This window comes from Nomascus leucogenys, chromosome 21 (assembly GCF_006542625.1).
Source record: "Nomascus leucogenys isolate Asia chromosome 21, Asia_NLE_v1, whole genome shotgun sequence".
In the NCBI taxonomy this organism is placed as follows: domain Eukaryota; kingdom Metazoa; phylum Chordata; class Mammalia; order Primates; family Hylobatidae; genus Nomascus; species Nomascus leucogenys.
In genome coordinates, this window is record NC_044401.1 from 2,157,180 (window position 1) to 2,170,439 (window position 13,260).

The 13,260-nt window shown below is 46.6% G+C and overlaps 1 protein-coding gene across 2 annotated transcripts in view; it reads right to left on the minus strand.

Moving 5' to 3' along the window:
* ARHGAP31 (Rho GTPase activating protein 31) overlaps positions 1-6,818 on the minus strand; it is a 125,186-nt gene extending 118,368 nt beyond the window's left edge. The window contains exon 1 of one of the 2 annotated variants that reach the window (XM_030801734.1): positions 6,107-6,818. In XM_030801734.1, coding sequence (XP_030657594.1) covers positions 6,107-6,206 — 100 coding nt within the window. In that variant the 5' untranslated portion in view covers positions 6,207-6,818. Of the gene's footprint in view, positions 1-5,415; positions 5,474-6,106 lie in introns of those variants that run through there. The other variant, XM_030801735.1, reaches the window with a different exon arrangement.
* Between the last annotated feature and the right edge of the window lie 6,442 nt (positions 6,819-13,260).

The window sequence follows — 13,260 nt, forward strand, 5'->3', positions numbered from 1 at the left end:
TCTCGCTCAGTCGCCCAGGCTGGAGTGCAGTGGTATGATCTCGACTCACTGCAACCTCTGCCTCCCGGGTTCAAGTGATTCTCCTGCCTCAGCCTCCCAAGTAGCTGGGATAACAGACCCCCACCACCACACTCAGCTAATTTTTTTGTATTTTTAGTAGAGATGGGGTTTCACCATGTTGGTCAGGCTGGTCTCGAACTCCTGACCTCAAGTGATCCGCCCCCTTTGGCCTCCCAAAGTGCTGGGATTATAGGCGTGAGCCACCGTGCCCAGCTGTGGCTGTGTCTTAGGCCTTTTGAGGGCTCTTTAATTTTAGGGTGACCTTTAGTTGCTGAGTGTAGTGACTCTGAGAAATCCTTGCATAAATTGGCTTCTTCATTCAGTAGGGCAAGCAACCTGCTTCCTGTCCTTTTTGGTGATGGATTAGCTCCATCTTATCATATCATTTACTCATTTAATTAGAGCCTCATCCACTCAGTCCTGGATGGTAGGTGGTGATGCTAGAGTAAACTCAGGGTGCCATGTAATAGCTACACTTATGGTTTACCATGTGCTTGCCCTCTGTTAAGTGCTTTAACCATATTAACTCATTTATTTTCGTATCAATCTTATTATCATCATTTCATGAGTGAGGACACTGAGACCCAGGGAGGGTAAATAACTGGCTCCAGGGTCACTCAGCTGGGAACAAGCAAAGTTGGGCTTCTATTCCAGACAGTAAGGTTCCAAAACTCCTAATGGGATCCTCCAGCAGGGGCATCTGCCTCAGGAGGATCGGAGGTTTCCAGAATCTTCCAAAGCTGAGACCCAAAGGATGAAGAGTTAGTCAGGGAAGGTGTGACCATGATGTGCCAGGCAAGCTGCTGGAAAGGAAGCAGCTAAGCCAAAGAAAAAATCCCTGCCTTCGTTCTCCATTCAAGGTTAAATCTTTTCTTGAACAGAAAATATTTACCTTCTTTGCTAAGACTTTGCTGCTGTTGATGTTTGAGTCTCTTGTCTATTTAATTGGAGATCAAAACTTTCGAATTTTCTTCTTCAGCTTTTCCTTCGGCTATGACAGCTAACTTCAAAGCTTAATTGATCTGAAACTTTGTTCATATCCCTTAGACTGTAACTTTCTTGAGCTTACAGCCAATCTTTTTTTTTCCACAGTATCTACCACAGTGCCTTAATAAATATTTGTTAAATAAATAGATAAACAAAGAAAGAGAATCATTTAGCCTCAGAAGTGTAGAAGAGTCACATCTAAAAGTTCCCGTTGCTTTATCCTTGGTCTTTGAGATACCGGGGCTTACTCTCATCAGGCTTAAAGTCTTATTTGTAATGGCACTTATTCGCTATGAACCCTCCCTCTGCCATGCCTCAAATCAAACATATACATTACATATGAAAGATACGTCATATATATGTTAATGTGTATTTTTTCAGTGCGGTAAGAACTAGGAAAAAAATTTTAGGAATAAAAAGGCTGACGGTTCTTATCAAACGTTCAGAAGGTGCGTTCTGAATGGCTAAGGCCGCTTATCCAGGGGAATAAGCTAAGGCCGCTTATCCAAGGAAAAATATAACCCTGCCTATGTATCCACATCGTCTAGGAAAGATTCTGATTTCATTGCTCTTAGAGGGGTCTGAGCATCAGCATTTTTTTCTTAAAGCTCTCCGGTAATTTTAATGTGTTGCCATCACTGAGAGCCATGGGGCCAGAGCCAGCAATATCACCTTTTAATTTTTTTTAAGTACAACTTCCATTTTATTTTTCTCGAGAGGATAGTTTTTCTTCAGCCCTTAAGGACTCAGCTCCTTCCATGGGCTTTGGTGGAGGCCGTAGGGCAACACCTGCACATCTATTATCAGGGTGGGAGTGCTTGGTCCTTGCAGGCTTCACAAAATCAATTCCTGACTACCTTGCTGTGAATGGCACAACTCACACAGTAATGTAGCTTTACATACAGCTTGGGAAGTACATAGGCGGTGAAGACGCTTGCTTCAGAAATGTCCCCGACAGCGGTGGCCTCTACTGTGTTTTGGATGAAGAACTTCTTAATAGCCTTGTCCTTGGGCACGCATTGGGTGCAGTTTGTGCAGTGAACAGGCTGCACGTGGCTGCAGCCCTTTTTGGCACAATCGTCGCCCCTTCTTTTCTTTGTCAGCTTGGAAGCTCGGTATCACTTTTTACCAGGGAGTGGGTAAAATAAACAAAGATTGCTCAGAGGAGCAAGAAAATCCTCAGCCATTAAAGTAAAGTCAACCCAAAGGAAGAAGATAATTTTCCTATAACACTCTCTTACTTGCCTCTTGGCTCCTGGCCCCAACCATCTCCAAGCTCTAATAGAAGACCCAGAACACTTGGCATATGAAGGAGAGGTAGGAAACGACCATGGGCACATTATGACCTCGCAGAGCTTCACCCACAACCTCCCAACCACAGGCAGCAACATGATGTGGTTTTCATTATACAGCTGCAAGCAAGGGCCTTCTTATTCAGTGGTCAAGAAAAGAAAAAGAAAACTATACTATTTTCAGCAGCAGCGGTAAGGAAGGGATGATCTCCCTTTATTCCAGACAGGAAGAGAAAGTTAGCCGGTTCCCAGGGGAGAGCTGGGGGTTGGGGGCAGCAGCCACTGTGTTGGAGGGGAAGTACAAGAGGCTCTTGGCAAGTCTGCCAGGAGCCACTTCATGCCATTCTTGAGTGTTCTTACCAGGCTAAGAGTGTTCATTGCTCCCTTTTTACCAGGCTAGAGAAAAGTGGTCAAAGAAGAGGGAAAATTGGTCCTGGATATCAGGCCCCCCTGTGTAGCCAGTGAGGGGTGATCAGAGCAGGGTCTGAAATTGGCATCTATGTAGATACCTGCAGAAATTGCATACACGGTGTTTGTGTGTGTGTGTGTGTGTGTCTGTGTGAGATTCTAAGGAAAGGGTTTCTGTTTTTCATCAGCTTCCCAAAGATTAAGGTTGACAATTGGCCCTGAGCAATGTCTGCCCTAAGCTGAACACCTATTTGTAAACCACACGCCCAGCCTTGTCAGATTTGTCCAGCTGAAAGTAGCAGGGCTGAGCCTCAGCAAATTACAGAAGCATACGACATTCATTCTCTGTCTTCAGCCTTTCTCTCCCCAGAGTTCCCACTTAAGCATGTGGCGTCCCCGTGTTCAGATGCCCTGAGCATAGCTTATCATCACCCCGCTTTGTCCTCCACTCCAGCTCAGGGCTTTCCTTCCCTGTCCAAGGACAGGGGCTCTCTTTGCCTCCCTAAATCTTTGGTCTTCTCCCCTGGTACTCCCAAACCTGAACCTATCTTGCCTGTCTCAATGCAGGTCCACTGCACCACCCTTGACCTTCAAAGTTCAGTAACCATGATGTCAGTCCAGGGAGCCCTTCTCCAGCCCCCTGGCTCCCAGTTACCACAATGACTTGTCACCCTCAGCATTCTGGGCTGATCTTCCAAGGTGGTGGGCAAAGGGCCAGTGCCCAGCTCAGCTTTTCCTCCCAGAAGCAGAGTCCAGGCCTTGTCTATGAATCAATACATGTTTCAGAGAGTCCACAAAGAGGCAACATTACTTTAGAGAAAACCATTAGCACTGACTTTGTTCATTGATGCTACACTATCAGAAATATATGGAAAAAAACCATCCAATTAGTTTTAGCTGTGGGAAAAAATAAATTCTAATTACTCTTATTTACATAAGCAGTATATTATGCATGTCTAATTTCCGTGTGGCACAATCACAGTGTGTGGATCATTAAGTGGGTCAGTTGCCTTTCCTTTCAAAGCTGAACTCTCATCAGGTATGTTCAGTCTTCAGAGTTTGCTGATCCTGTAACAGGGCTGTCTGCTTTCAATTTAGGGGGAAAATACCATTCGAAGAGAATGTTGGCTTAGACACAGAAGCCAGGGAGGGCAAAGGAACCTAACAAGCCAGGGAGGGCCCTCTGATCCTTCATGATTAGCTGTACGACCTTAGGCAGGCCAATTTACCCCTCTGGGCTTCTTTTCCTCCTCCCCAGGGTGGGGAACCCGGGGTACTGGTTTGTCATTCTTTTTTTTTTTTTTTTTGAGACGGAGTCTCGCTCTGTCACCCAGGCTGGAGTGCAGTGGCGCAATCTCGGCTCACTGCAAGCTCCGCCTCCCGGGTTCACGCCATTCTCCTGCCTCAGCCTCCCGAGTAGCTGGGACTACAGGCACCCGCCACCACGCCTGGCTAATTTTTTGTATTTTTAGTAGAGACGGGGTTTCACGGTGGTCTCGATCTCCTAACCTCGTGATCCGCCCGTCTCGGCCTCCCAAAGTGCTGGGATTACAAGCGTGAGCCACCGCGCCCAGCCTTGTCGTTCTTTTAAGCAGTAGTCTCTTTCCTGTTTTTTTTTTTTTTGTCTAAATGAAACATATGCAGAAGCCCAAAATATAAAGCAGGTGAAAGAACAGCTGCCTAAAGCTGCCTTTGAGGTATCTTCACAGAACCCTGGCGTTCTGGCTCATCCTATGATCTATTAGTTTGTAAGAATGAACAGGGCTGGCAAGCACCCCTATGCAACTCTCATAGCTTTGAGGGAGGGGCCAGAATAACACCCGCATGGTGAAAGGTGGCATCCCAGGAGCATTCCTAGCGTACCTGGAGGTTTACTTGAAGGCCCCTGCAAAAATAGGTGAAGGGGAACCTTTCACTGTAAACTTCTGATGATGGTGGTTAAGAGGCATACTTAGAGTTTTCTCACACTCAAAAAAACTCAAACCAAGTGATTTTTATCTCAAATCTACCTCTCCAGATGGTTGGTGAGGATTCAATGAAGTGTTAAGTTATGCATCAATTTCAAAAGAGTCAGTTTTGAAACCTGTGGTTCTCCAAGCTGTAAAATCCTAGGCTATTTGCCCTAATGACACAGCAGACTGAACTCTAGAATACCACAGGAATATCACACCACTGCAAATTACTAGGTGGTGCTGAGTCTCCCAAAAAACAGAAGTGAAACAAAAGCATTGCACTGTTTTTGAAATGCATATTCGATAGGGACTAATCAAATAGGTTTTGAGATTATTTTCCTGGAGGCAGAATTATTCCGCACAGTTACACAGCCCTTAGTTTTCCCCTTTGTTGTATCTATCTATGTATAAACACATGGCCCATATAGTAGGCTATTTTCCTCTCGCTGAAGCTTCTGAAGACAAGGCCTTTTTGTCATGGGTAAGTGCAAAACCAGTCAACCTTACAAAAGGAGTCATTTAATGCTCAATTTTCCAACTTTCGTATGATTAAACACTTCTAAGCTCAAACGCTGTTATTGTAATCTAGATGGTGTTTTCTTTCCCCCTTCCCCAACAAATGTTTAAATTGTCTCCGCTAGATTCCCCCATCCCCAACTTCCCCCCTACCCCCATCTGACCTTGAAAACAGAGAAGTTTTCCTTTTCTCTACTTACCCTAAACTATTTAAAAATCGAGGCCCTCTGACCTTTTTACAACACTCTTCTTGTCTGACACACCAAATGTTAATCCGAAAGCCAAGAGGAGGGAAAAGGTCTTGCAGGGCGGGGAGGGGTTGTGGAAAGGGGGTGGAGGTACTATATATTTGGCATCAGCTCAGAAATTCAGAAATGTTTGTGCAACCACTCCCCCAGCCAGGATCCTCCCCCACCCCCACCCCCAACTGCCTTCTAACACATTAATAAAAAAAGATGTGAGCAGACGAAATTGGAGAGCCCAGGAGGGACAGCTAAGGCGGTCATGATTTTGTACCCAGGGAAGCCCACTGATCACCATCCCACATGTCCACCCCTCCTCACTCCCTTCCAACATGCCAAGTTTAGGACTGGGACCTCTGCAGCTTCCACCCCCATCCCCTGAGGTGGCCCGGTAAACTTGCGGCAGTACCACCCATTAGCAGCTTGTGTGAGGCAAACGGAAGGACTGACACAGCAGCTTCTGCGCGCCGGGACGGCAGCGCTGTGCACCTTAAGAATCGTTTATGTTCTTAAAAAAAAAAAAAAAAGTACAATGAGCGCACAGGCCTGGAATACATTAACTTGTGAACCGATTCTAACACAACTCGAGAGAGTCCATCTCTCCCTCAAACAAAAAGAAGGGCGGGGGAGAAAGGCCAAGGCACATTACCATCCTGTCCCGAGCTTTCCAGATACTCCGTCAGGTCACAGCCAAACGCGCTGGCGGCTCCCTTTCGTTTCAGCTTCTGCTTAGCACCCTTGTTCTTCATGAGTTAGTCCCAAAGAGGCTGCCCCTCCGTCTCTGCCGCCCCTCTGCTTGGCACCGCTGTAAGATGGGCTCCCGAGCTAGATCACCGGCTGCCCCGCGGCTCTGGGGGGCCGCATCGGAAGATGGAAGAACCTGGGCTGGGGGCCCTGCGCATGGACCCCGCGGGGCGCGGGCCGGCACAGCCTGAGATCCACCCCGCGCCGCTCCGGGGCCGCCGTGCCGAGGCCGTGCAGACTGGCAGCCGCGGGCCGGCTCGCCTGGGAGTGTCACTTCCTCACTTGGAGTCCCAGGGACTTTCACAGGCTCCTGCGGTGTCTTCGGGTGTTTCTCCTCCGCTTAGGAGGGAAGGCGAGCTCTCCTCCCCCCGCCTTCCTAAGTGCCCCGGAGAGGACGCGGACGCGGGACGAGGAGACTGCCCAGGGGGCTGCGGTGGGTCCCGGGCCCTGGGCCCGCTGTCTCGCCTTCAGACGGCTTTGGTAGAGCGAAAAACAAGCATCCTGTCCCTCCTGCCCGCCCTCACGCCTTCCTTTTTTTCCTGTCTTACAAATCCTAGGATCATCCAGCTCAGGAAACGCTGGAAGGAAGTTAGCTAGGGAGGGGGCGGAGGGTGGAAATTTTTGGCAGCTCCGTGCCTGTGAGTGTGTAGAGCTGGAGGAAGTAGGTGGGTGGGTTGAGGAGCACGGGGTTGCGGTAGAGAACGCGTTCTCCCGAGAGCCGTTCTGCGACTCCAGAGATAACTGGGCAGCCCCGAAGGAAATCGCGCTCTCCTCGCAGGACCCGCAGCGGCAGCCGCCGCTTCCTGCCCCGCCGAGCCGGCTCTTTGAAGCGGCGGGAGGAGGTGCGCTGGCATTCTGCGGGGACCGTGCTTGTGGGGACTTTCAGAACCCTCTGCCCTGGTTTTATCCTCATCGTCATCGTATCTTTGACAATTTCTATTTCGGTGTCCGCCTGTCTGCTACGCAAATACTTAAAGAGTAATGACAGAGACAAAGAGGGGACTCCAGCGGAGAAACCTGACAGGCAGTGGCTTCACGCCGGCCACTCCCATCCCAACCTCCTCTGCAGCGTTCGTGCACCCCCACCTCAGCTCACTCCCCTCCCACGCTGGGGTAAAGATACCCCTGGGCAAAGAGAGGCTGCAGCTTTGTAACCACTGCCCAGGAAATCAGATTTCTGGTCACATATTCAAGACACACACACACACACACACACACTACTGCAAAGTTTTCTAAATGGAAGTGATTTTGGGGGAACAAACCAGGATTTAAGATGCCTCTGACACATTTAATGTGAAGAAAGCAGTCTCCCAGGTTCTTTCAAAATTTGTTTCAAGTTGTTTCAAGAGGGCATGTTTTTTTCTTCTCCAGTTAGATTTTAAATTCTTTAACTTCTGTGTACTCAGCACACAGAAAGCACTCAAATTCTTGTGATTTAACCATTTGAGGATTAGATGAAACTTCCTGTATAAATTCAAATCCATATACAGGCTTGAAGGATAGGGGCATATGTCATACAGCTCAGATTGCTGGCAAAGCTGCATCTGTAGCATTTTAGGTACTGAATCCCTTTACAGTCACTGTCTCTCTGTGTGTCACCTTAACAGTCTATGAACTTTGACCTTTGACATTTTCTGTATGTCAGAGGTCACAACTTGATAGCCAGCCTGTCAGATCTGGCCCATAGATGTGCTTGGCTGGCAGATACCATGTTTTAAAATGTTTTAAAATTAGTAGCTAGCATTAAAAAGTTAAGAGATTTCACATAAGATCTGAATTTCTGGCTTCTCTTGAAAAAATGGAAGATCTAGTTACACCACAAGTACATTCCCATATGGCAAGGACGGCTGATGCTGAGCTGTGGCAGGCCCCTTGGAGGCACCCTCTTCAGAGAGACGACTCTTGCAGTTTTGCAGCCCCCACGGCCTGTCTTCCCCCTTTTGCACCTGCCTGGCCTCTGCTGCCACTTGAGTTTGCAGCCCAACCTCTATGAATTGTGTTTCCTGTTTTTCATTTTCCATCTCTCAGTGACACTGAGAAGCATTTGCCCCAGTTATCTTGGTGAAACGTCTTCAAGTAACCACAGGCTCATTCGTCTCCTTCCTCTCCCACTCCAAGGTAGTCCCGCCCAGACGATGAGCTCTTCACCATGCCTCTCAGCTTGGTTTATTCCTCTCCAGGCCCACTCAGTGAGGACCATCCACTCCTCAATTATTAAAGTAACCCCTAGTGGGATTTGTTGAGTCCCATCTCCTCCACTTCCTCCATCCTATGTATTAAAAGCTTGAGGAGTCATCCTGAAGGATTGCTGTTGTTATATGCCTGCCCGCCTTGCTGAAAACCTTTCAATAGCTCCCAAGTCCTACTTTTAGGGCAGCAATTTCTAAGCATTTTGTAAACTGCTTGGAGAGTGTCTGACAGGGTATTTGGTCCAACGGCTTGTTCCTCCCTTTATTTATAGAGAAGCAGCTCCATATGGGACTATAATGATCACTATTAACATTTGCTTAGCAGTTTACTTCAGCAAGGACTTTTGCATCCATTCTTTCATCTGACTTACGTGGATTTTATCATCTTGTCAGCAAAAGAGACAGGCTGAAAGAGCCACTTTTCTGAGTGCAAATAATGGAGAAATTGCCAAGCCCTGTTAATTACCTTTTTAAGTATTTTAAAACTTTCTTTTAATGTTTCATTTTCAAGTAATTCCAGCTTATAAATAATTTACAGGCCGGGCACGGTGGTTCACGCCTGTAATCCCAGCACTTCGGGAGGCCGAGGCTGGCGATCACGAGGTCAGGAGATCAAGACCATCCTGGCTAACATGGTGAAACCCCGTCTCTACTAAAAATACAAAAAAATTAGCCGGGCATGGTGGTGGCGGGCATCTGTAGTCCCAGCTACTCGGGAGGCTGAGGCAGGAGAATGGTGTGAACCCGGGAGGTGGAGCTTGCAGTGAGCCGAGATCGCGCCACTGCACTCCAGCCTGGGCGACAGAGCGAGACTCCGTTTCAAAAAAAAAAAAATTTACAAAAAAATAGTCAAGGAATTCCCATATACCCTTCACCCAACTTCCCCAAATATTAATATCTTATGCAATGAGAGTATAGTTATCAAAATTAGAAAGTTTATATTGATACAAATAATAATCAATCAACAGACTTTATTCAAGTCTGAATTAATTTTTAAATTACATACAATTTTTATTAAATATGGTCTTTCTCATAATGAAGGCTATCAGTTAAGGATGCAAACAATAATTTACAAGTAATTCTCAAAATACTTCAAAAATACTTCATAGTATAACTTTAGCTATGTACAAAATCCCCATAATCACCATCAAACCCGGCAGATGTAGTTTGTTGAAAAACAGGGCTGTCTAGGTGAAGCAGTGAGGCCAGTTAGTGACCTTAACATAGCCCTGAGATTCTTCTATGCTTTACTTAGAATTTCCCCAAATGCCTCTGGCATCATAGGATTTTCAACCTGGAATGGCCTGATGGACCTTTTGATCCCTGCTTCATGTTAAGTTGAGTTCAAGTTTGTAAGAGTTCAAGGTGGAGGTAATACTGAGCACCTAGCAAAGTGTTTATTATTCCTGTGCTGATTAAACACACCTTATCTGAAATGTACACGTGATGTGCATTTCAAGGTTATCTTGATGATAACTCAGTTATTCACACCAAATGGTGGGATGAATTCACAATATATCAACCGAGATAATGAAGTCACACGGTGACAACCTGATTTGGGGAGTTGGAAAGCTGTCCCCCTCCTCGTTTGTTTTCTGCCCCCTCTTAATGTTGAGTATGTCCTGTGATAGATGCCAAACTTGAATCTAGTGCTTGTTTTAGATTTTGTTTTTCCAATTTTTCTTTCTCTTTTCTTCCTCTACATATCTCTTTCTCTTCCCATTTTTTTCTCTTTCTCCTTGCTTATTCTAAGCAGAGTCTTTTCTGGGGCTATAGAAGAAAATCTGATTTGGTTCCAAAATCTGATTTCTGTTTGGCTGAGCATTACCTAAGAAGCAAGTTGGTATGGAGATAGTGTAGGAATGTTAACAGAAAGACTAATTGAGAAGCCATTTGGTGATCATATAAATTATGCCTTTAGCAGACTGTCATGGTGCAATTTACTGGAAAATCTCTTTGCTCACACAGAGATACTTCAGAATTCTGTTGCTACCTATGATCCCTCTTATCTGCACTTATTGAGGACTGATGCCTATCAACATGTGCTATCTGTTTCCTTCATCACCAAGGATGGTAACAACCTTCTGTCCTGTAAAGAAAGAGATGTAGAAAAGCAAGATGACTGACTAGAGATGCCTGGCATTCATCCTCCTGACAATAAAGGACCAAGGCAACAAATAAACAGCTAAGATTTTACTGAAGTGTCAAAAGGAGAGTGCTGGAGTGCAGTGGGGGAGTGGAGATGGACCTGTGGTGATTGGAAGTCCAGGAAGACAGCATGAAGGCACAGAGCCTTTGCATCTCCATCTCTTTTGCCCAAATCTGATCAACTCATAGACAGGAGGGATTTCCTATTGCAAGGAAAAGGGAAGCAGATGATCTCTATCAGCCCCTATTACCATTGCAAACATCTGCAGTCTTTTTTTTTTTGGAGACAGAGCCTCACTCTGTCACCTAGGCTGGAGTGCAGTGGTGTGATCTCAGCTCATTGCAACCTCTGCCTCACCGGCTCAAGCGATCTTCTCGCCTCAGCCTCCTGCATAGCCAGGACTACAGGCGTGCACCACCATGCCTGGCTAATGTTTTGTAGAGATGGGGTTTTCTCATCTTGCCAAAGATTAGTCTCAAACCCTTGGACTCAGGCGATCTGCCTGCCTCAGCTTCCCCAGTGCTAGGATTATAGGAATGAGTGACAAGGCCCAGCCTACAGTCCTTACAACAGGAGAATTCCACAGTCCTCACAAGCCCTGAGCCCAGTTGGGAGAGCTGATGGAAATTCACACAACTACGTGGCCCTGATTAAGAGCACAAGGTATGCACTCCTCATTCACACCCACCCTCTGTGAGCCAAGCTGCTGCAGCATGGTACCATCTTGAGACCAGAGCTACCTTTGGAGTGTGCCCTGCTCTGATGGCCAGTAGCCACTGCACTTCCCTAGCACTGGGGCTCCATCTTCATTGTACCAAGCCCATATGAGTGGCTGAATGCCATAACCCCAGCTGTATGGAGATTGGGCCAAGGATCAGCTGTGACTCTGGTCCTACATAGCAGGGAAACCAACCCCTGCCACCGCAATTCTAGAAGGAGAAACTATCTGCCAGTCCTGCCCAGAGCGAAACCACCCGTGAGCCAGCCAAACTGCTACATATCCTCCCCTGAGTGGGAGAGGCCCCCGAGCCTCCAAGCATCTGATACATTCCCAGGCCAGTGAAGTGGCTACACATCCATGCTCAGGACCTGAGAAACAGCCCCGCTGTGTCTCCAGAGCCTCTACCCTACCATGCCCCAGCCTGCCCAATGGCCCTGCACTCCCTAAAAGGGCCTGAGAAATAGTCCTGAAGGTCACTCCTGGTAAGCATGCCCCCAGAACAGTCAAGTCACTAAAAGTCCATGTCTCAGACTTGAGAAATAGCCCCATGGGCTGCCACTGGCAGACACACCTCAGACTGGACAAGCAGCCATACATTTGCATACTGGACCTGAGATAAAACCCTATTAGCTGCCTCTAGTGGGCATGCCCCTGAGCTAGCTGAGCAGCCTTGCACCTGTGTCCCAAATCTGAGAAGTTTCCTATGGGCCACTCCTTGGCAACACACCCAAGGCCAACCAAGCCTGAAAAACAGCCCCATGGATTGCCCTCTACAGACACGCTGACCAAGCAGCCCTGCACCTATATACCAGGACTGAAAAAGAGCCCCTTGGACTATCCCTGGCAGGTACACCCTCAGACCAGCTGAGCAGCCTTGCACCCATATTCTGGGCATGAGAAACACCCCTTCTGGCTACCCATGGCAGACATATTCCCAGCTCAGCCAAGCAGCTGTATACCTGCATCCCAACACTGAAGAACACTCCTGGCAGGCATGCACTCAAACTGGCTGAGCAACCATGTGTCTATGCTCCCAGCCAGAGTAACAGCCCTGTGGCCCCAACCTTAGTGAGCAAGACCACAAACTGACAAACTCATCATGTGTACACATGTACCCTCAACCTGAGAAACAGCCCAGCAAGCCCACTCCTGGCAAAACCACAGCACAGTCACCACATACTCTCTCAGCCTAGGCCACTGAGAAACTTGCAAATGCCACTAGTATGGATTACAGCTGAAGAAACTACACTGAGGTTATACTACTGTGTCCACCTACAGTCAAGGTCAACATACCCCACCAAACTGACACCCAAGACCCATCCATACAAATAAGTCTTTCCCTATGAAACCTTCTCCAAAAAAATAGAAGAGGTGACTTTTCCACCAGATGCATAGAAATCAATGTAGGGACATATCAACCATGACAATAAGAAAACATATTACTCCTAAAGGAAAATCGCAATTATTTAGTAACAGATCCCAATCATAAGGAAATATACAAAATGCCAGAGAAGTAATTCAAAAATAATAATCTTAAGGAAACTCAGTGAAATAGAAGAGAATACAAATGGACAATTCAGCAAAATCAGGAAAACAATTCATAATCTGAATGAGAATTTCAGCAGAGATAGATATCATAAACAAGAACCAAACAGAAATTCTAGAGCTGGAGAATTCCATGCAAGAACATCAACCAAGAAGATATTCCATGCAAACAGAAACCAAAAGCAAGCAACCAGACAAAAAGGATTTCAAGTTAAAAGCTATAAAAAGAGACAAAGAAGGTCATTATACAATAATGAAGGAAATAAAAAACGCAACTGAGAGCTTCAGCAGTAGGCTAGAAGTCGAAGTTATGTCTTTTGAAATAATACAGGCAGGAAAGAAAGAAAAGGAGAAAGAAGGAAAGAAAAGGAGAAAGAAAGAAGGAAAGAAAGAAGAAAAAGAAAGAAGGAAGAAAAGAAAAAAGAATGAAAAAGAGTGAAGGAAGCCTATAGGAG